The 24,038-nt window shown below is 42.4% G+C and overlaps 1 protein-coding gene across 1 annotated transcript in view; it reads right to left on the bottom strand.

Annotated features, from left to right (window-relative positions):
- Positions 1–6,996: 6,996 nt before the first annotated feature.
- Positions 6,997–24,038, bottom strand: part of LOC135479311 (BRCA2-interacting transcriptional repressor EMSY-like) — a 28,011-nt gene continuing 10,969 nt past the window's right edge. Inside the window, exons 13-24 of the mRNA XM_064759134.1 lie at positions 22,832–22,942; positions 19,317–19,491; positions 18,624–18,726; positions 17,397–17,467; positions 16,938–17,065; positions 15,880–16,461; positions 14,853–15,009; positions 13,912–14,143; positions 13,395–13,477; positions 11,895–11,974; positions 10,216–10,380; positions 6,997–7,905 (exon numbers count right to left, since the gene is read on the bottom strand). Of these exons, the coding sequence (XP_064615204.1) occupies positions 7,843–7,905; positions 10,216–10,380; positions 11,895–11,974; positions 13,395–13,477; positions 13,912–14,143; positions 14,853–15,009; positions 15,880–16,461; positions 16,938–17,065; positions 17,397–17,467; positions 18,624–18,726; positions 19,317–19,491; positions 22,832–22,942 (1,950 nt within the window). The 3' untranslated portion in view covers positions 6,997–7,842. The remainder of the gene's footprint in view (positions 7,906–10,215; positions 10,381–11,894; positions 11,975–13,394; positions 13,478–13,911; positions 14,144–14,852; positions 15,010–15,879; positions 16,462–16,937; positions 17,066–17,396; positions 17,468–18,623; positions 18,727–19,316; positions 19,492–22,831; positions 22,943–24,038) is intronic.

The following is a 24,038-nucleotide window of genomic DNA, read 5'->3' on the forward strand; positions in this document are numbered from 1 at the left end:
TGAATTTTGCCAACGAGGTCATATTCAGTAGACCTGGATCTATGGCAGAGAAGTACAATTGGGTTTAGGAAGGATCTGAGCTCTAAGGAAGAGAAACTCCTAGATTCACCGTACAGAAGTATTCTTTTTTTCTTCTAAGTTCACTACTGAACAATAATAGATTGAGCTTCCTGCTGCAGTTTGTGTATTTGTAGAGAAATGCCCTGTCTTAAGAGTACGTTTTGTTTGCTAAAAACAGGTTTGATTCTTAAAGATTTCTGTCACAAGTCCTTGCTTTGATTTTGTAGAGGTTTGCTTATATTTCTTCTTGTGTACAAGGAGCTCTTCATGCTATGATAACCTAGAAAGCTTTCAGCTTATGTGAAAGCTGTAACAGTGAAATCCTTCAAGTGTAAGAAAGCCAAAATGTGAAATGAGCAGGAGTGGAAAGACCACTGAAAACTTCATCTGAAATAACTCCTCACATTTTTCTTATTCTGTGAAATGATTATATTCCAAGGCTATCTGGATCCTTTTTGATGATGACTTTTTTCACCCTAAACCAAGTATTTTAATGTTGAAGCAGCTTATTTCACATGGCAACACTTCACAAAGATTCTTCCAAAGGTGAAAATGAAAGTAAAAAACTTCATGTTTTTTTTTTAAGATCACCTTAAAATTCAAGCCTTTGGGTACAGAAAAAAGTGATGGTAAAATCAGTTTGACATACACACTACAAATAAACCAAGGCATTGTTACCCGTGTGGTTACATATCAGATTACAAAATAGTTGTCAGTCGTCTGTCTGCCAACGCTTACACTACAGCAGTTCTTGGTTACACTCTAAACCATGGTAGTTTTACTGTGTCATCTAATGGCTGATAACCGTTTTCTCTCAGTACTGTTACATGTAACTGTTTATGAGATTATGATAGGTCTTATTCTGATTACGTGTGTTGTGTGAATTTTAGGTGATAGTTTGTTCTTTTTGTTTCTCTACGTAGGAATCCGTTTGTTCTTTTTGTTTCTCTACGTAGGAATCCGTTCAGAACTACGTACATTGAAAGAACGGTCCACAGAATAAGTGGCATGACGTGTTTGGGGCTTTGCAACTAGGTAGGCAGCTAAAAAAAAAAAAAGGTTTTGCTTATTTGCATGAGATGTGAAGGTTTGCGTTTCAAATGATCCAAAAGAAAAGATGGTTAGTTTAGTGGAAATAACTGTTTTGATGAACAACAGAGAAAAATTTTCTTGGCCAGTTACACTTTTATTGTCTTCACAGTTAGCAAATTTTCCTGTGTGAAAATTGTGGCAGTTTCGCATCAGTCTTAACTGCAGGATAGGATGGCAATGGCAGTGATAAGACTTTTGTAAAACTGTGAAAATTTCCTGTTTCTAGGACATTCTGAATGAACAGTGCTTTGGGGGGGGGGGGGGGGGGGGGTAGATGCTGGGGGGGGGACGTTGATATTGTTGTCATATTCAGATTCATGGAATCGTATAGATTTGATCCCATTACATCATACATGGACTAGTTACTGTTTGTGAGAAATTGCATTTAATCCATCAAGCACGCATTGTAGACGTCCATTTTTAAGCCATTCGTTTTGTGGCAGTCGGTTGTACTCTTATTACTCAGAATAGTGTTTCCATATTGTTTTTTTTTTCTTGTGAGTTTGGAGCGAGACATAAAGTTCATCTGCACTGTGGTTGTCAGAAACCTCACAGATCATAATTCACGTCATAGATAAGCTAGGTGTGCTCAACGGAATACATGAGGAGAAATTAATGGGATATATTGTCTTGTTAATTCAAAAGATCTCTAATGGTAGAAATAAACGAAAATGCGACGGGAGTGAAGTGCCTGTTTTTCCGTGGGGAAGAAACCGAAGCACTGTGTCTATCATTTCCTGTAGAAGTAAGACAATATACACTGGAGCTATTGGGGTTGGTGAAGATGATTTTTCTCTCTTTTTTTTTTTTTTTCCCCCCAGTTATTTTCTGCCAACACTCTATTCCCAGAACCCCCCATTCCCACCCCGTACCTAATACCCCACACATTTATAGGCAGCAGTTACAAATTTGTAGCGGTCTGATTGGTCAGAACAGATTCCTTGCAATAATCAGGCTGCATGGAAAGACTTTGTACAGATTTTATAAGCGCAGACATCGGTTATTTTCTGGGAACTGATGGATGACAAAGATTTAATCACAGTTCAGACTGGGTAAGCACGTTGTTTGGCTCCAATATACATGTAAGAATAAAACTGGCTATAATGCATGTTATTTTCTGCTTTGTGTTTGGATTTCATTCTTATAACAATTCTCTGTAGTCTTGTGTTCAACTGATTATCAGAAATGACCTAACATTTGGTCCGAAGAAAGTCCTTTTTTTAAAGGCAAATAAATGACATAAGTTACAACATTTGGTCCTGAAACTTCCATTTTAACAACAGGCTGTCATACCTTGTCTCAAATAAACCTGAAAACCTTGTTCTAAAGTCAGAAGAACCTCCTGAATCGAGCAAGATTTTCAACTAAGTCATGGATGAAACTTTAGGTCGTTCACTTTAGTTAAACGTAATTCATGACTAATTCATATCTAATTCCAAAGAATGAAAGGCTCATCTTGACTCGGTTTATTCTGCAGTTTGTGGCTCTTTTTGTCTTCATAGGTGTGTAGATATAATCTACCTGTTGTGTTCACCATGAAAATTAGTTTCTGATGGCAAAGGATTGAGTCAAAATGAGCCTGTCATTTTTTGAGGGGTAACACTAATGGGACATTATTGTGCTTTCCTGGCGTAGTATTCTGAAGTCATTGTTCTGTCATTCCAAGCTGAATCAGGAACTGGTTTTCCTGAGGTTCTACATCTGGAGGGCTGATAAACACAGCTGGTATAGTAAAGGCTATAACTGAATACACAATCAACACTGGAATACCCTGACTGCTTGGATGACTCACCAGACTAGAATTCTGGATTTGGACTCTCGCAGGGTAAGAGAGTAAGTCCACATTGAGGACACACAAAGCGCAGGTTCAAATCTAGCCTTGGGCAGTGAATTTGTCTCCTGCCCTTACTACTTGCTGTACCTTCAGTTTGGTGACAATAAGTTGTGACGACGCTTGTGTGACCGTTTTCGTAGTTAAATTTCATTACATGGAAAAATAACTTGCCAAAAGCTGGTGGTTTTGGCCTGGGCAACAGCTTTCCTCCACCCATGAATCTGGGCTGCTGTTGTATAAGTAAAATATTCACGACTATGGCATTTAACAACAGTCAAATAAAATAAGTTTATCTGATACGGTACACTGGACTCGGCTGTTAAGGGCAATGGTTACTCCAGACACTAGTTTCGTCCAGCCATAAATGTGACTTTTTTTTTTTTTTTTTTGAAGTGGAATACTGTGGAGTTTGGCTTTAAATGCTACTATTTAAGGAAGTCCTACTGACTTGATCTCTTTGTTGTCCACGTAGATTTCTCATGAGCTTTTGATTCCAACCTTGTAAGTTATTATTTCCACTTATGTGATGAAGGTCAACGTATTTTGGGTGGAGAAAACCTTAGTTCAAATGAACCACTGACCTCTGGCAAGTTATATCAGGGAACTTTCCTATAGATGTCCTGTAACACGACATCATATGTCCCGTAACATGACATCATATATCCCGTAACATGACATCACATGTCCCGTAACACGACATCATATGGCCCGAGTAGGGAGAGTCTGAATATGTCCTGAGGTTGGTACCAAACTCACACAAAATTATTATATGAAGTATCATGCCGAAGACACCAGACATGACACTCCACACACTCACATTTTAGAGAGACCTGGCCAACCAGTCCTGTTTCTTTGCTCTAACCTATCAGCACTGGCGCCAAAGCCACAAGTACCATTTTTAAAGTCTTTGGGATGACCCAACCCGAATTTGATCCTGGGTCTCCTGACTTTGATGTAAAAGTACGAAATGAAAATGCAAGCAGCTTACTGAATTTCACCGTAAGTTAAGTAAAAATCAACCTTATATTTTTCTGATAGGAAATTATCTTCACAAAAATCTCTCCACAAGGTGGAGGAATAAGAATCAAGCAAAATGTGTTTCTTGAAAAACGCAAAACTTCAGCTGAAATACAGCACACGTTTTTCCTGGGACTACTGACCGGCCCCGATAGCACAGTTGGTCGAACATCCGCTCCGAGAACAGTAGATCCAGAGTCAATCCTGGGTCGAGTCACGCCTAAGACTTTAACAGAGGAAATTGTAACTTCCTTGCTTGGCGTTCAGCATGAAGGGAATAGTGCAACGACTGGCTGACCCATATCAGTATAATGGCTCGGGGTGAAGCGCCTTACTTGCCTTCGGCAAGTCGTCTCAGTGAAGCAGCACTAGATAAAAGAGCAATGGAAATCTGTCCTGCAACAAGGAGGTACATTACATGCACTCTTAGGATTCCTTTGTCGTCATATGGCTGAAAAATTGCTAAGAATGATGTTAAACCCCAAGCACGCACTCACTCACTCCTGCGCCTACTCCTAGGAATGACAGAAGTTTTAAAACATATGAAATCTTCAAATATACTATACATATATTTACAAGAATAAATGCTTAACATAACAGACTTGGCCACGGTTGTTAGCTGTGTTCCTATCATTTTACATACCTGGTACTTAACCTCTCATCTCACAACATTTGTCCTGCATTTCACATCGGCCAGTAAACCACTCAACATGAAATAAGTGTGCTGAAGAACTTAACATTCTGTGAAATTAACAGTCATTGGTTGGGTTGGCCCAGATTGATAGATCTCCATGAAAAGTACACTTTCGTTGGTTCAGAAGGGATGACTTTTCCAGAGTAAATGCACGCAAACCTGCATTAATACTTAATTAAATACAGGATGTGCAATCTGGCTGCAGAACTGTAGAACTGACTATCGTGTTAAAATGGTATAATGTATCCAAAGGGATGAGACAAAAAGTAATAAAATGAGCTAATGTTTCATGCCTATTGCACTACATAAAAAAAAGGATGGAACAAATATCACTCAAAATATGAGACATATTCCTATAAACAGTGAGCACTCTCTCAAATTTACTAAATCCTTTAACTATAAGCACAGGTGTTTTCATACCTTTACCTGCCATACATTTTAGTACAAGTACGTGAATAGCCAGTGAAAAGCTACAAGGATTAATAGGGACAAATTTACTGTCATTCACATAAAATTTCACATGATTTTTAACCAAATTTGTACAGCAAGTTTGATTCATAGAACATTGCATGAAATCATAGGTGATTTTCTGTACTTTTGAGCTCCACATCCATTAAGTATTCCATGCACACGATATCCTCAGCCTGAATGCCGTCCATGAGGCCATTTTGGACTTCACAATGCATGAGCACGAACATGACATAGATGTATGAAGGAAATCTCTGGGCGCTGGAAGAAACTATTTCATGGAAAAGGTATGGATAGAACGCCCCTGATGCCCCGGGTAACTACAGACCATCACAGAATCTCATGTTTTAAACCATTTTACTTGGTTGGAAAAATTCTAAAAAAAAAAAAAAATAAATCAAACTATTTTCCAGGACAGTGTTTAATGGTCTTTCATCTGATATATATATATATATTATATATACTATATATGTTTTATATTGGTGTTTTCTTCGCCTGTAAACCTCAGATTCAGAGTGGAACAGACTTACATGTACATGTTGGTTTGCCATACTGTTTTCTGTAACATGATACAATCTACAAATGATTGCTCAAAAAGTGAAAAATGTACACCTCCCTGACTGTCTACCCCAATCTTAGTGAGTTTTCTCCCTCTTCCTCAAGGTTTATGGAGAGAAGTTCAGTTTTCCTTCACAAACTACTTCAGATAGAATCTGAATATCTGCTATAACAGGGACTCAAAGTCCCATGCCAACAGGTACACAATGTCATAACAGGTAGTCATGGCAACAAGCTCTCAAGACTCCTCCTACATTTGCTACTCGGGTATCAGTAACTTTACAAATGGTCTTTTAGGTACAAAATTCCCACACAAAAAAAACCCCAATAGATCAATAGGTACAGAAAAACGACCAAATATATAGAGACAACTGTTGAAGATGCATTGTGAGCACCACACAATATCATGAAGATAAAGAAGTGCTATTTATGCACAAGATTACAATGGCCAGTCCTAGAATTTCTAAAAAAATCTGTCTAAAACAAGTAAGTTAGCTTCCCCCCAAACATGTTAACATGGCATATACGTTCCGTTCCTCAGTCAAAAAACTTCCACTGATGTAGACGTTGATGCAGCTGTGGGTAATTCTGATTGATTGAGTGTATGATTGATTGCTGTTGTCTCTGAAGAGCTAAGGTTTACTTTCGTTCATTTCACTGATGTGTTGCGTTGTGCTCAAGACGGCAGATTCAACAGCTAGGACAGTTTATAAACTCCAAGTGAACTAAATAAAAGATTCCTGTTAAACACAACTCTTTGTTTTAAATCACTTTGTGTGATCAAAGATGAACGTCTCTCTTGAATAGCACAAAAATTTGGGATAAACTCTCCTCGATTAAGATTATTAAGCTGACTTATGTTGTAAATACTCACATTTCTGCATGAAAACCTTAACAAGGAAAGGACTATGTTGACTTGTACTGAATGCTTTGATCATTCAACCCTATTGTATGAAAACGCTAAATTTCAATCCTCGTCCACAATCCGTCAAGCTAAATGAAGGTCCATCCATGTAAATCCATCCCCAATTTACTATCGCGATGCAAACTACTGATGTAGCACATTAAAGCATACCTTTGTGACTGCTGCTCAAAGCGAGTTTACCGCCATTTTGGGGATTTTACATGGGCTACCATGTACCCCTCATGATACAGGTAAAGTTTTTTGATTTGATTGTTTCACAATTCTAAGTTATTCACACATGATGACTTTGACTGAATCTAAACACTTTCATTTCCACTTGGCCATATGGTTGTGTTCCTACAATCTTCAGCCAACCCAGGTTCAGATGGTTGGATTCACATGGTCTTCAGCCAACCCAGGTTCTGATGTTTGGATTCACATGGTCTTCAGCCAACCCAGGTTCTGATGGTTAGATTCACATGGTCTTCAGCCAACCCAGGTTCAGATGTTTGGATTCACATGGTCTTCAGCCAACCCAGGTTCAGATGTTTGGATTCACATGGTCTTCAGCCAACCCAGGTTCAGATGTTTGGATTCACATGGTCTTCAGCCAACCCAGGTTCAGATGTTTGGATTCACATGGTCTTCAGCCAACCCAGGTTCAGATGTTTGGATTCACATGGTCTTCAGCTGGCCAGAGTCACATGATCTTTGACTGGCCAGATTCACATGGCCTCAGCTAACCCGGGATCAGATGGCTAGATCCACATGGTCTCAGCCAGCCTTGGATCAGATGGTTGGATTCACACGGTCTTCAGCTGGTCTTGGATCAGATGGTTAGATTCACATGGTTTTTAGCTAACACTGGATCAGATGGCTAGATCCACATGTTCTCAGCTAGCGCTGGATCAAAGGGTTGCATTCAAATGATCTTCAGCCAACCCTGGATTCGCATGGTTTTCAGCTAACCCAGGATCAAATGCTTGGATTCACATGGTCTTCAGCCAAACCTGGATCAAACGGTTGGATTTACAACCCTGGAGTATATGGTTGGATTCACACAGTCTTGATAATCTCCAGATGGCCTAGGTAACCATGGATCAGGTGGCTCTATGAAATATTTTGAATTCTTGACCTGGATTCAAAGCTGTATATGAACATCTATACTGATGACCACACATCCTCATTGTTTCTCCAACATTTACATCACTTTTATCATGACTTCCCTGGACTTTTGTCCAGCTTTAATTTCTTGGCAACTGGAGAAGAGATGTGCGTCTGAAAAAAAGAAATAGAGATCAATATAAATTATTAATTTTTTCTAACTAGCGGATGTTGTATTAATTTAGGATTGAAATAAGAACCCTGGCTGAAAGAAATAAATTAACAATTTGAACAGTTTGGGAAGAAAAGTTTGATATTTTATAAGGTATTTACCGGGAGCTTGAAAAAAACTAAGGAAGTTTAACAATCTGTTGTCCATTCACGACGTCTTCACTGACAATGTACGTCAATCCATTACTTCTTCACTGACGATGTACATCAATTCATGACTTCTTAACGATGTATGTCAACTCATGATTTCTTCTCTAACGACAGACAACCTTAAGTAAGGTTTTCATGAACTCAATCCTCTTCTGCGTGACTTTTCACTTTTTGATTTAACAAAAAGACAGGTGCAGGACGAAACAAAAGTGCCTGCAGTAAATTACTAACAACTGGCAAGTTACTGACAAATTTTCCAACACATGACGAACAGACGCGCACGCCACACCGGTGGGAGACCAGCGGTCATCACTGGTGACGAACAGACGCGTGTGCCACACCGGTGGGAGACCAGCGGTCGTCACTGGTGACGTACAGGCATGCGTGCGCCACACCGGTGGGAGACCAGCAGACGTCACTGGTGATGTACAGGCATGCACGCCACACCGGTGGGAGACCAGCAGACGTCACTGGTGACGTACAGACACACACGCCACACCGGTGGGAGACCAGCGGACATCACTGGTGACATACAGACACACACGCCACACCGGTGGGAGACCAGCGGACGTCACTGGTGACGTACAGACACACACGCCACACCAGTGGGAGACCAGCGGACGTCACTGGTGATGTACAGACACGCACGCCACACCGGTGGGAGACCAGCAGACGTCACTGGTGATGTACAGGCATGCACGCCACACCGGTGGGAGACCAGCGGATGTGACTGGTGATGTACAGGCACGCACGCCACACCGGTGGGAGACCAGCAGACGTCACTGGTGATGTACAGGCATGCACGCCACACCGGTGGGAGACCAGCAGACGTCACTGGTGATGTACAGGCATGCACGCCACACCGGTGGGAGACCAGCGATCATCACTCGTGACATACGGACACACAAGCCACACCGGTGGGAGACCAGTGGACGTCACTGGTGACGTACAGGCACACGTACCACACCGCTGGGAGACCAGCGGACGTCACTGGTGATGTACAGGCACACACGCCACACCGGTGGGAGACCAGCGGTCGTCACTGGTGACATTCAGACACACCCGCCACACCGGTGGGAGACCAGCGGACGTCACTGGTGACGTACAGACACACACGCCACACCGGTGGGAGACCAGCGGACGAGACTGGTGATGTACAGACACACACGCCACACCGGTGGGAGACCAGCGGACGAGACTGGTGATGTACAGACACACACGCCACACCGGTGGGAGACCAGTGGTCGTCACTGGTGACGTACAGGCACGCACGCCACACCGGTGGGAGACCACGCGCACCACACTGGGGGAAGTCCAGCGGTTGTCACTGGTGACCTACAGGCACGCGCACCCCACTGGTGGGAGACCAGCGGTCGTCACTGGTGACGTACAGGCACGCACGCCACACCGGTGGGAGACCAAGCGCACCACACTGGGGGAAGTCCAGTGGTTGTCACTGGTGACCTACAGGCACGCGCACAACACTGGTGGGAGACCAGCGGTCGTCACTGGTGACGTACAGGCACGCACGCCACACCGGTGGGAGACCAAGCGCACCACACTGGGGGAAGTCCAGTGGTTGTCACTGGTGACCTACAGGCACGCGCACCACACTGGTGGGAGACCAGCGGTCGTCACTGGTGACGTACCTACATGCACACCACGCCAGTGGAAGACCAGTGGTCTTGAATGAATGTTAGATGGTGCAAATTGCCAAACGAGCATTTTTTAATTTATCTATTTGATTGATGTTTTCACTGGTCAAGAATATTTCACTTATATGCAGTGGACAGCATTATGGTGGGAAGAAATCGGGTAGAGCCCTGGGAAAGTCCACAACCATCCGCCAGTTGCTGCCAGACCTTTCCACATATGCCAAACAAACACTGTCAACCACTGACATGTACTGTCACAAATGCCCCACAAACAGGCAAGAGCTCAAAATCCCTGCCCAAGGTCGAGACTGAATCCACATCTTGTGTTTAGGGCGCCAAAAATATGGAAGAGATCAAATTCTCTGGATTCAGACAAGCTTTCTTGTACGTGTGCTTATGACCACACAGCCAATGAAGACACACAAACAAGTCTGAATGTGTACAGTACCTTCTGCCACTTGTCCATGAGTCTGCTGTATTCCTGATGGTAGATACCAAACACCTCCTGGCAGTCCTGTCTGGCCTGATGACCGGGGGGATTGTACGTGTTACAGTTTTCACACACAAGCATCATGTCCGCGTGAAACTCGTCAAAATCTGAGTACTGAGACGACTGAAACACAAGATTTGCAAACAACACATCAACACCTGAGTGCTCCTCAGCCTGAAATACAGAATCAGACACACAACTTACAAGTATCAACCTTGATGACCTTGAATAAAATGGCCAAGGTCATTGAAATTTTTATAGGGGTCCTCCACTATGTCGGGTAAACAGGCAGTATTATAATATTACATATTTGCAAGTCTGTCACAAAATATAAGATGAGCTACATGTACCCTAAAGTCAAGGAAAAATGACTTATGTATTTATTTAACTGATTGGTGTTTCACACTGTACTCAAGAATATTTCCCTTATGCAACGGTGGCCAGCATTATGGTGGGAGGAAACCGGGCATAGCATGGGGGAAACCCATGACCATCCGCAGGTTACTGCAGACCTTCCCCCCATAGAGCCGAAAAATAAATAGGGTGTATTTCAGCATTAACATGGCAGCATTCCCATTTGGATTAAACTAAAAGGCAGAATATCATGTTTTGCTGTTCTTTTTTTGCGTCCAACAGCACCACATAATTTTAAAAAGACTAATCTGGTCCTGTTAAATTAGTTTTCCGTGCTCTATACACATGTACAGGTACCACATCATGTTAAAATGGCAAACCATGGGTAATGAGAAAAGAAACAAGTAAACAATGTAGTATCAGTCACTGAGCTTACATGTAAACCATGTTGCATGGGTGACTGAGGTTACATGTGAACGATGTTTTATGGGTGACTGAGGTTACATGTGAACGATGTTGTACAGGTGACTGAGGGTACATGTGAACGATGTTTTATGGGTGACTGAGAGGTACATGTGAACGATGTTGTATGGGTGGCTGAGGGTATATGTGAACGATGTTGTATGGGTGGCTGAGGGTACATGTGAACATGTCGTATGGGTGACTGAGGGTACATGTAAACGATGTTTTATGGGTGGCTGAGGGTACATGTAAACGATGTTGTACGGGTGGCTGAGGGTACATGTAAACGATGTTTTATGGGTGGCTGAGGGTACATGTAAACGATGTTGTATGGGTGGCTGAGGGTACATGTAAACGATGTTTTATGGGTGGCTGAGGGTACAGGTAAATCACTACATTTCACAAGCCAGCTCACTATAGCAGTCAGTAAAGCAGAACAAAACTAACAAGGCTTGTTTATTCGATGTGTCATAAGAGCTCCATGCCAGAATTTTCCACTTACACAATGGCAGTCTGGTACATTGGTTGAAAGAATCATGGCCGACTTAACCCATCTAACCTATAAGTTGTTGACCATTGTGACAGTTACTGAAGGCCGCATTTCCTTGTTTCTTTACCACAGGTAGCACTGGTTGTTTATGTATCAAACTATTTCACACACTAATGTATACACATGTGGAGGAGGAATTGAGGAAGTCGTGATTGATATACTATATGTGGTGTACATTTTTTCTGTCCGGTGTATGAAAGCCACCAATGTGGCTGGCCACAACTACACACGGTCACAGTTCTCCACATATTTCATAACTACATGAAACTACCTCTAGTTTCCTCTTGATGGTGCTAAAGTCCATGGGGTTTTGGATGATGTGGAAATAATCTGGGGCATCCTCAGGATCAACTGTAAGGATAAATAACACAGAAACAACTGAATACAGCTTTGTACAACAACTTCCTGGCAACCTTTACTTTCAATTATTTGTCAGATTGGTGGTTACATTTTTGGTGGAAAATTAAGAAAGCACATGGTCCTAGTAACTGAGTTTGATATTGTCATTTGGGATTAACAAATAACACACATGGATTTTAGTGCACAAAATTTGGCACACCAAGTTTGGAACCAGGAACCTCTGAGTAAGCTAAGAAGCAGCCTACAATTTTGCCCCCCAAAAGTGCAAATATATGTCGTAAAATAATACTTTGGATGATGAGCCATACATCTTTCTAACAGGATATCATTATGCCTTCCAAACAGACCTCAAAACACATTTCAAAGATAAATAGAATTCTCAGAATGAGGAAAAATTAACAACTTAGTCATGGACAAAACTTATGGTATTCACCAGGTATACATGGGAAGCGTCAAGTTAAACCACCAAACATGGAATCTGTGCGTGAGGTCTGACTGATCAGAGGATGTTCTCCTATCACGACTGTGACCACACCTTTGTCAACTGCTGATGTACTGGTGTGTATATATGCATATTTGAGAATTTACATTGTACCCTAATTCCTCAACCTTTTCTCATATGAAAAAGCAACCTTCAATGCAATTAATGCACATTTATGATTTCTTTTTGGTGTTAGAACTACACTGGCCAATTTCGGGGCTTCACAAAAAGTGTGATTTTATGCGTCTACACAAATGGTACCCTGGGTGTTCAAAAAGTAGCACGCTGGAGGTAGCTGTCTCCTGCTGTTCCCGTAGCCGCCTACTTTGAATATTCTTACTATTTAAATCAACAGTAATTGTGACATAATTACTTTCAATTCAGCGATCTACTTTTGAACTCTGACCTCCTCCTCCAATTCCAAATAAAAACCCTGAATGCCTTCTGAATATAATTGAAACAACACCTTGCTAACATGCGAAAAGGTTGAAGAGTTTCAGTAGTTGACAATGTCTTTCAGTCATACTGGGTGAGTCCATGCTGCCAAAGTGCTGCTGCCAGTGAAGTATCATGCCAAAGACACCAGATATGACACCCCACTCGAGTTTGATCCCAGATTTCCTGACTTTGAGGCAGATGCTCTGACCACTAGGCCAATGAAGCAGTTCAGAAGTACGTTAGGAAGAGTTTCATATTGTAACTGATTGGTGTTTGATGTCGTACTCAAGAATATTTCACGTATACCAAGACGGCCAGCATTTTGGTGGCTGGAATTGCCTGGGGGAATCCCACCCCCATTCGCAGGTTTTTGGTAGGCCTTACCATGTTCAGTTTTCCACTATAAGAGTGTTTACAAGTTACAAATAATGAAATACAGTATTAAAGACAAGAATAAAAAGTCATGATCATTTGAACAAACGTTAAACTTACCTGGATAAAGGAACCATGAAGATGCATCAAAATCGGACTTGTCCTTGTTTGATCCTCGTACCTTGGATACTTTGCTCAATATTCTGAAGATAATGACATAAAGACAAAAATACAAGTACAGTTCACTTAAAACAATAAAATAAACAGTTTCCATGCAAAACCAGTATAAGCATTAATTCCAATTTTGAACGCCTAAAAACAAAGACCTTTTTTCGTTAATCTCTAAAACTGCTTGTAAGTCTGAGATAGAATACCTTCATACCATCAACAGCTAAGCATCTAAAGCTAACTTTGTAAATGCATATCTCAAACAGTTAGAAATTTATAAGAATGATAATGAGTTTCCCTGAAAATGTCTGAATATACCTAAGGCTATCTTGACTAATGCATTTTTCACATGAAATAGAATGGTTTTAAACTTATTAGATTTTTTACTGAGAGGATCTTAAAACTGAAGTTCCACATGCCCAGAAGCTTAGATTGTGTGACTAGCCTCCTATGGGGGAAGAGCTCTTACCCCAGTGCAGCCCTAACCCAGCTGCCTGTTGAGGAGGGAGTGGGGCTTTCGTCGAAAGACGTGGGTGGTTTACGACGCCGTTTGCTGGCACGGGTGAGGCTGGAGTCGGACTGACCTCCATCACTGATGTTCCCAGGCTCGCTAAGGCTCCCCTGGTCCCCGAATAGGGCACTCTGACTACAGAATTCACTGGTGCTCTGCGACCCTACAACCTCAGAGGACTCACAGGGGGCTAGAATAAGATGAGCAGAAGTCAGTTTATATCTCATTGGTATTTGACTAAGGTATGTACCTTACAAACTGCCCGACTTCAGGCTTCAGCCAGAAGAATGCTTGGCTCCTGTTTAACACAATACTGTCAAGTACTTAATTTTCACGTGGAACGAATTTTCGCGGATTTAAAGCCACCCAATGGCTGATAGTTTACAGGTGCAGGAAACTGGAGAGCCCAGCGTAAATAACCAGCCTTTTTACAAAGAAACTTTCCTACATATGAGTATTAAACAGGGGTAACGGTGGAAAACAAGCGACAAAGGCACAATTTTAAATGAAGTGAAAAGCCTTGTCCATTTCTCAAACTACGGAAGCAAAAATCTGAGCAGAGCAGCAGATGGATTATGAAAAAGGTATTACAGGATACTATTTTATTTATTTGACTAGTGCTTACGCTATTCTCAAGAATATTTCACTTATAAGACGGCAAACAGCCTTATGCTGTGAGGTCATCATCCACAGCTTTGGCAGACCTTCCCACACACTACTTGATATCTAATAAGAAGCAATTCAGTGGCTACTTGATCTGATTTAAGACCCAAATATTGCACCTATTAAAGTCCTACAACTGACCTGACACAGAGCTAAACTAGAATTTTCTATTTACATGGTAGATGCCCTAATGATTAAACCTAAAATCACAAGTGATTTGTGTATAGTTTACTTACTGAGGTCAATTTCTGGGGAAGGAGCAGACAAAACTTCATCGCTGGCTTCCAGTCTCTGGCTCGTCAGCTCATCTAACGTCAAAGCTCCGGGGTCCACAGCTTTGGGTAACATGGTCACAGTCACACTAGAGTTATCTCCTCCTGACAAACCAGGTGCCTGTGAAGACAAGTTATGAGTGGGTATGTGCTCATATATAAATATCCTTAATTCACCTTAAGTTTTGTATGTAGAAATGCACATTCAGAAGTACATGAAAGCCTTAAAATGACACTTCTGATGCCGACACTTAAGTTTTCTGATAAGAAGTTCATCAAACTTCCTCAAAAAACCCCCTCTTATTAGTTCTATAAGGTGGATGAATCAATCAGAATCAACGAAATGTGTCAGTTAAAAAATGATAAACTTTAGGTGAAGTACAGTGTGTCAAAAATTGTAGACATGTACCATGAAAGATGATTTACAGGTGAAAAGCTTATTCAAGCACTGGAAAATAACCCACCACATGGCACTTTTTGCTCCAGCTTAAAATTAAATTATTTTTGGGGTGGAAAATGAACCCAAAGCCATTCTCGTTGAAAATTTCCATTTGAGATTTGATTTGATTGGTGTTTTATGCCATTGCGCAGAAATAGTTCACCAGCTTATGTAAGCTGACCACTGAATGGCGCCAGGAGATCTGGGTCTGTATCCAGAAAGCAGGTATTCACTTAAAAAGTCAAAATGTGATAATTGATTTCAATGCTTAGTTTAGGATCCTAGTTTTGAAAGCCTACCGTTTTCTGGTGTAACACCACCTAAGAGCCTTACAAGCACACACAAGAGTGATACACAGTTCTGCAGAACAGAACAAAAACAGTATACATAACTTTGGATCGTTCTGTTGATGTCAGGAAAGAGTTCCTTACAAGTTCCTCTTTGCCACGCACTTTTCGTCTCAGAGAAAACTGCAAGATGGGTTTTGCCAATGACGGTTACCTGATTATAAAAGGAGGGGAAAAAAAAAAGAAACAGTCAACTGAGATTTACCTGAGTTGTAATGTTTATTGAGGCTCCAGAGGCTTTGTTGCTCAATTCCTCCAGAGGAATGAAACTAGATGTAGCTCTGGCTGGAGCCTCACTCCCATCTTGTGAGGCGCTAGAGGGGAGGTCACGGATGACCTGACCTTTCCCAGCCGTCGACTGTCCAGTGTCCTGAACAACATTCCCCGTCAAAATGCTGACCAGTGCTTCCTTCTGTGCCTTTTGACCCACAGGCTTCGTTGGTTCAAGGTCAGTTGCCTGGGGTGGGACCTTGACATCCTGACCAGACAATGAGGTCAAGGCCACCATGTCCTCCTCCATGAACTCATAAGGGTCAAGGTCAATTTGAGCCTGAGCCAGCGATGTGCTCAGTAAGTCCATTGACTGGCTGCTGGCTGGTTTGTTTGTGTCTTCCCCGGAACTGCCCACATGTACACTAGACCCCGTGGAGTGGAAGATGCCCGTCTGAGGATCAAGGTCACCAGGTAAGAGGTCAGGGTTCAGACTGGGAACTACTGAGGTCAATGACCCTAGTTTTGTGAAGCTGTCTTTCATTTCTGCCTCAGCTGGGGTCTTGCCTTGGGCGATCTGAACATCAAGAGAAAAAACAGTACTCCTTTTTTCATCTGTTATGATCATTTCTTAAGCAGGATAAATGTGTGATTGCTTACATCACTTTTCGAATAAAACTTTTATTTACATGTATTTATTTATTTGATTGGTGTTTCACGCCGTACTCAAGAATATTTCACTTATACGACGACGGTGAGCATTATGTTGGAAGGAAACCATGCAGGGCCTCATGGAAACCCACAGCCATACATGGGAAGGCATGTCAGCAACCTGCGGAAGTCAACAAGAGCTGGACTCACAGCGACTTGGGTCTTTACACTGCGCTGGCGTACTAATACCCTCCGCCACAGTGTCCCCTTCCCAACTAACGGGCCAAGGGCAGCGAGTTAGCACTTTAGCCTTTAGCCCATTACGAGCTTACAGAGGTCAATGCACAGGTGCACAGCGAACACTTGGTAGGGACTGCCTCGGTATATGTACTTTACACCCACCTGTTGTGATTGGTTGATGCTGGCTGGGTCCGTCATCGTTGTTGTCCCCACCCCCTCTACTGTGACCCCCTCTGTCTCAGCCACGCCCTTCGTCTGAGGGACTGGGTTCACCATACTCATAGCTTGTTCTGTTGACACAAGGAAGCAGTTTAATAGCATAACAAAACTGAACTTCTGTGGTTATTAAAACACAAAAAAAGGAAAAAAATAAAAAAATTTTTGAACATAGTTTTACTTTTCCATTTTCTGTTTTTTTCCTCCATATAAACAGAATATCACACCACCACCAAATATAAATCAGACATTGTTATCTAAAAGATTAAAGTAGTATTGAAACCAAAGCTGACACAGTCAGACCACAGTCGTTTTTAAGCACAGACAGAAACAACCCACAGACAGACTAACAGTCACAGGAACAGTAAGACAGACAGATGAGTAAAGAAAAAGACCATCAGATACCCAGTGTGTAGAATTGGTCTTGTGATAATGGATCACCACTGGAATCCTGGCTCAGGTCTGAGGCTGGCTGCCTGTAACAACAACAGGCTGAATGAAAACAGAATATCTTTCTGGGGCAAGTTGTTCAAAAGTGTATTAAAAGATACAGCTGTATGTCAGCCTTAAATCTTAATACCAGTCTTGGTCTGATACAAAATCAATTAGACTACTAGACAATATTTTAGCACCGGGTGACTAGATGAGTTCTTCTGACAGTAGTGGAATAACTAAGCCTGGGGCAGATTCCACGAAGGCCTTTCTGACTTAAATCAAAATTTAGTTGTCACAATGTTTAGTTTGTGAAAGTTTAATGGAAGATGAAATTTTGACATATCTGTCTTAAGATAACATATATGAGGTGGTCCAAATTTTAATTTACAGGGCTCAGAAACAAGCTCTAAAGTCATATTTCAAATTTTTGATTTAAGTCAAAACTGGCTTTGCCGAATTGGCCCTTGATTACACAGACCTTATCAAGTCCAGTATATTGCTTAGTACATTGAGTCGACTCTGATTGGCTGTTGTGAGAGAATGGCAACCCCAGGCTATGCCTGTCCTAAGATGAATCTCAGGTATGGCAGATTTATTGAATCATGGCTGTAAGGTTTAACCTGAAAATCCTATCTCGCTTCCTAAGTATAATATCATGTAGCTTAAGCAAAAAAACTTTAGAAGTTTCGTGACAATGGGCCCAGAAAAATATTATCACCTATATGTCATCCTCCAAAGCACGCACTGATTGTAAAAATGCAATCACTTTGAAAAAGGATTCGAACAATAATGTACCCTTCAGAATTGTCACTAAAAAACATGCAATCCTTCTGGTACTTCACAACTGTTTTCACCAAGAAGGGAATGAAAACTCACCCAACAGATTTATTTATCTATTTATTTAGTAAGTGCTTTACGCCGCACTCAAGAACTCTTTACTTATACAACCACAGCCAGCATTATGGTGAGAGGAAACCGGACAAAGTCCAAGGGAAACCCACAACCATCTGCAGGTTTCTGCATGACTTTTCCATGTATGACAGGAGAGGAAGCCAGCATGAGTCAGACTTGAACTCACTGCAACCACATTGGCGAAAGACTCCTGGGTCATTGCACTGCACTAGCACTCTATTCACCCTGACACGGGATCTCCTTATCAAAGAGAAGTGGTGGTGATACATCATGCGTGTGACGTACCCTGGTTTAGGCTGGGAAGCCGGGGAACCTGATTGGACATCATCTGTGACATCATACTCAAACCATTCGTTGGCCAAGTTCGGGGGCAGGGCTGGCGTTACCGCTGTGAGAAGAGAAAAGACGGTATATTCATAATTGTTAATTGGAATACAGCAATTAAATGTATGTCTTTTTTTATTAATGTATTTCATAATTTGCTTCCATTTGTGGCTATCATCAACACTGTTTCGTTTATACCCAGCTGTTTTTAGTTCCATACATGGAGGAAAATGAATTCAGAAAACAAAAAATCTCACAACTCTCTTGATGTAATGATCACATTTTGCTAAATGAGTATCTAATGATTACCAAATGCTAGCAGCACCTCATCTCTGGTCAAATGTTCCAAAGATAAGCTCTTCCCAGGAAGACAATTTCAACCTAAATAACGACCAAGATTAGAAGCCCTGTAGTCTTTCAAAACCTACCTCATATTTTACCTACTTGATTAACCTCATACTTGGCAGAATGACAAAACCACTGCAATCATGTCAGGAAATGTTCCCTTCCTCATTAGTACATGTATTACTCATGCAGATTGTTCAAGCATTTGATCTGTCACCAGACTACCTGTATCAGCATATAAATTTCCACAAGATTACCAACACCAGAACATGGTCTTCACACACAGGCACATTCTACCGGCACAGCTACCTTTAATGGGTAAACTGGACTGTGTGGTGGTTATCTCCCCTGCTGGGGTGCTCTCCTCTATTATAATGGGTGAGGAAGTCACGGAAGATGAACCGGGTGAGTCTGAGCTCATGCCAGCAGCCTGTATTAGCTCTGCCAACAACGACGTCTTCCCATCAGCCTCTGGGCGAGATTTCTGAAAATGCAATACGGGTAAACAGTCAATGTCTGTAGTGTAACCTGTCTTCATGATAGCGTTCATATACATATGTCGATGGCAGAGCAGTACCTGACCTGATTTGGACATTTCTACACATTGCTGACCCCAGTGTTAAACACCAATGAGATAAAAAACATGTACATCCATCATTACAACTTATTTGTTTATTACTTTGATTGGATTTATATGCCATACTCAAGAATAATTCACTTGTACAACAAAAGCCAGCATTATGGTGCGAGGGAATCGATGACCAGCTACAGGTCGCCTGCAGACCTTCCCATGTACGACCCGAGAGGAAGCCAGCATTAACAGGACTTGAACACACAGCAATCGCATTGATAGAACTATTGCATGACAGGCTCATGAAGCCAGTTGTTCAAATGTGTACTGAAACTTAAGCCAGGCTTAAATCACACGTCTTGTTCTAATGCAAAAATAAACGGGATATTAGTCCGAACTACAGTTAATACTGAGCTCAACTGCTGATACACTTTGGAACTAGTGAGCTCTGTGTGATTATGCTGGCCTACACTGTGATCTTACCTTTAGAGCACTGAACTAGTGAGCTCTGTGTGATTATGCTGGCATACGCTGTGATCCTACCTCTAGACCACTGAACTAGTGAGCTCTGTGTGATTATGCTGGCATACGCTGGGATCTTACCTCTAGAGCACTGAACTAGTGAGCTCTGTGTGATTATGCTGGCCTACGCTGTGATCTTACCTTTAGAGCACTGAGCTAGTGAGCTCTGTGTGATTATGCTGGCCTACGCTGGGATCTTACCTTTAGAGCACTGAACTAGTGAGCACTGTGTGATTATGCTGGCATACGCTGTGATCCTACCTTTAGAGCACTGAACTAGTGAGCTCTGTGTGATTACGCTGGCCTACGTTGGGATCTTACCTTTAGAGCACTGAACTAGTGAGCACTGTGTGATTATGCTGGCATACGCTGTGATCCTACCTTTAGAGCACTGAACTAGTGAGCTCTGTGTGATTACCCTGGCCTACGCTGGGATCTTACCTTTAGAGCACTGAACTAGTGAGCTCTGTGTGATTATGCTGGCCTACGCTGTGATCTTTACCTTTAGAGCACTGAGCTAGTGAGTTCTGTGTGATTATGCTGGCCTACGCTGTGATCCTACCTTTAGAGCACTGAACTAGTGAGCTCTGTGTGATTACGCTGGCCTACGCTGGGCTCTTACCTTTAGAGCACTGAACTAGTGAGCACTGTGTGATTATACTGGCATACGCTGTGATCCTACCTCTAGGGCACTGAACTAGTGAGCACTGTGTGATTATGCTGGCATACGCTGTGATCTTACCTTTACAGCACTGAACTAGTGAGCACTGTGTGATTATGCTGGCATACGCTGTGATCTTTACCTTTAGAGCACTGAACTAGTGAGCTCTGTGTGATTATGCTGGCCTACGCTGTGATCTTTACCTTTAGAGCACTGAACCAGAGAGCTCTGTGTGATTATGCTGGCATACGCTGTGATCTTTACCTTTACAGCACTGAACTAGTGAGCTCTGTGTGATTGTGCTGGCATACGCTGTGATCCTACCTTTAGATCACTGAGCTAGTGAGCTCTGTGTGATTATGCTGGCCTACGCTGTGATCCTACCTCTAGAGCACTGAACTAGTGAGCTCTGTGTGATTATGCTGGCCTACGCTGTGATCCTACCTCTAGAGCACTGAACTAGAGAGCTCTGTGTGATAATGCTTGCCTACGCTGTGATCCTACCTTTAGAGCACTGAACTAGTGAGCTCTGTGTGATTATGCTGGCATACGCTGTGATCCTATCTTTAGATCACTGAGCTAGTGAGCTCTGTGTGATTATGCTGGCCTACGCTGTGATCCTACCTCTAGGCCACTGAACTAGTGAGCTCTGTGCGATTATGCTGGCATACGCTGGGATCCTACCTCTAGAGCACTGAACTAGTGAGCTCTGTGTGATTATGCTGGCATACCCTGGGATCCTACCTCTAGAGCACTGAACTAGTGAGCTCTGTGTGATTATGCTGGCCTACGCTGTGATCTTACCTTTAGAGCACTGAACTAGTGAGCACTGTGTGATTACGCTGGCATACGCTGGGATCTTACCTTTAGAGCACTGAACTAGTGAGCTCTGTGTGATTATGCTGGCATACGCTGTGATCTTACCTTTAGAGCACTGAACTAGTGAGCTGTGTGTGATTATGCTGGCCTACGCTGTGATCTTTACCTTTAGAGCACTGAACTAGTGAGCTCTGTGTGATTATGCTGGCCTACGCTGTGATCCTACCTCTAGAGCACTGAACTAGTGAGCTCTGTGTGATTATGCTGGCCTACGCTGGGATCTTACCTTTAGAGCACTGAACTAGTGAGCTCTGTGTGATTATGCTGGCATACGCTGTGATCTTTACCTTTAGAGCACTGAGCTAGTGAGTTCTGTGTGATTATGCTGGCATACGCTGTGATCCTACCTTTAGAGCACTGAACTAGTGAGCACTGTGTGATTACGCTGGCCTACGCTGGGCTCTTACCTTTACAGCACTGAACTAGTGAGCACTGTGTGATTATGCTGGCCTACGCTGTGATCTTTACCTTTACAGCACTGAACTAGTGAGCTCTGTGTGATTATGCTGGCCTACGCTGTGATCCTACCTCTAGAGCACTGAACTAGTGAGCTCTGTGTGATTATGCTGGCCTACGCTGGGATCTTACCTTTAGAGCACTGAACTAGTGAGCTCTGTGTGATTATGCTGGCCTACGCTGGGATCTTACCTTTAGAGCACTGAACTAGTGAGCTCTGTGTGATTATGCTGGCCTACGCTGTGATCTTTACCTTTAGAGCACTGAGCTAGTGAGTTCTGTGTGATTATGCTGGCCTACGCTGTGATCCTACCTTTAGAGCACTGAACTAGTGAGCACTGTGTGATTACGCTGGCCTACGCTGGGCTCTTACCTTTACAGCACTGAACTAGTGAGCTCTGTGTGATTATGCTGGCATACGCTGTGATCTTTACCTTTAGAGCACTGAACCAGTGAGTTCTGTGTGATTATGCTGGCCTACGCTGTGATCCTACCTTTAGAGCACTGAACTAGTGAGCACTGTGTGATTACGCTGGCCTACGCTGGGCTCTTACCTCTAGGGCACTGAACTAGTGAGCACTGTGTGATTATGCTGGCATACGCTGTGATCTTTACCTTTAGAGCACTGAACTAGTGAGCTCTGTGTGATTATGCTGGCCTACGCTGTGATCCTACCTCTAGAGCACTGAACTAGTGAGCTCTGTGTGATTATGCTGGCCTACGCTGTGATCTTACCTTTAGAGCACGGAAGTCATGAGCACTGGTTGTGAGGATAACTTTGTTGTCCAGGGTTTTGGCCGTGACTATTTTCTGTGGGTCATGTTTCTGGATAAAACTTACAAGCTCCTAAAACACAGACAAAAGAGCCCAAAACTACAAGTAACTCAAATTCAAAAATGTTGATAGTTTCGTTTTAAATATTTGTAGATAAGCCTTTCCACTTGATGCTTTGTTCTTTTCCCTCTAAAATGTCTCTTAAAGTAAAAGGCATGAAATATAAACATGCAACCAAAGTATTGGAGCATCCGAAAACACAAAACAAAAACAATCCTTCCTTGTCAATTGATTAGTCACACTAGTAAGGCAACATTTTGTACATGAGAAACATAAGTTACATGTACAATGCGATATCATAGCGATATAACGGAAGTAACACTGAATATGACATTAATAAGACACCAGACAAACAGCCTAATGCACAGTTGGCTGGTTCAAGGGGAGACAACCCAGTGTGTAGTGTGAGTCTTCACCGCAGTTCATTTACCTAATTCTGCTTCAAGGATTAGTGTCCAGATTGTTTATATTTTCATAATTAGCTACCCCTGTATATATTTTTAAGTTGAGTGTAAAAAAATATTGGAAGAAAGTAATCTGAGTAATATCGCGCTAAACTCACTGGACAAAGAGGCTGGGTTTATGGTTTTTTTTTCGCCAACACTTGGTAGTCTTCGACGTATGATGTTACACAAGTCTAACCTTGAACGCCATTTAGTTCAGTGTTCATAAGCTGTCAGAGCTTCACCATTCAGCTCAGTGTTCATAAGCTGTAAGAGCTTCGCCATTTAGCTCAGTGTTCAGAAGCTGTCAGAGCCTCGCCATTCAGCTCAGTGTTCAGAAGCTGTCAGAGCCTCGCCATTCAGCTCAGTGTTCATAAGCTGTCAGAGCTTCGCCATTCAGCTCAGTGTTCATAAGCTGTCAGAGCCTCGCCATTTAGCTCAGTGTTCAAGAGCTGTCAGAGCCTCGCCATTTAGCTCAGTGTTCATAAGCTGTCAGAGCCTCGTCATTTAGCTCAGTGTTCATAAGCTGTCAGAGCCTCGCCATTTAGCTCAGTGTTCATAAGCTGTCAGAGCCTCGCCATTTAGCTCAGTGTTCAAGAGCTACATAAGTGTCAACAAGCATACTGAATTTCTCCATGAAATGGTTTGCTGTTCTGCATACGGTT

The sequence above is a fragment of the Liolophura sinensis genome, chromosome 12, assembly GCF_032854445.1.
Source record: "Liolophura sinensis isolate JHLJ2023 chromosome 12, CUHK_Ljap_v2, whole genome shotgun sequence".
Lineage (NCBI taxonomy): Eukaryota > Metazoa > Mollusca > Polyplacophora > Chitonida > Chitonidae > Liolophura > Liolophura sinensis.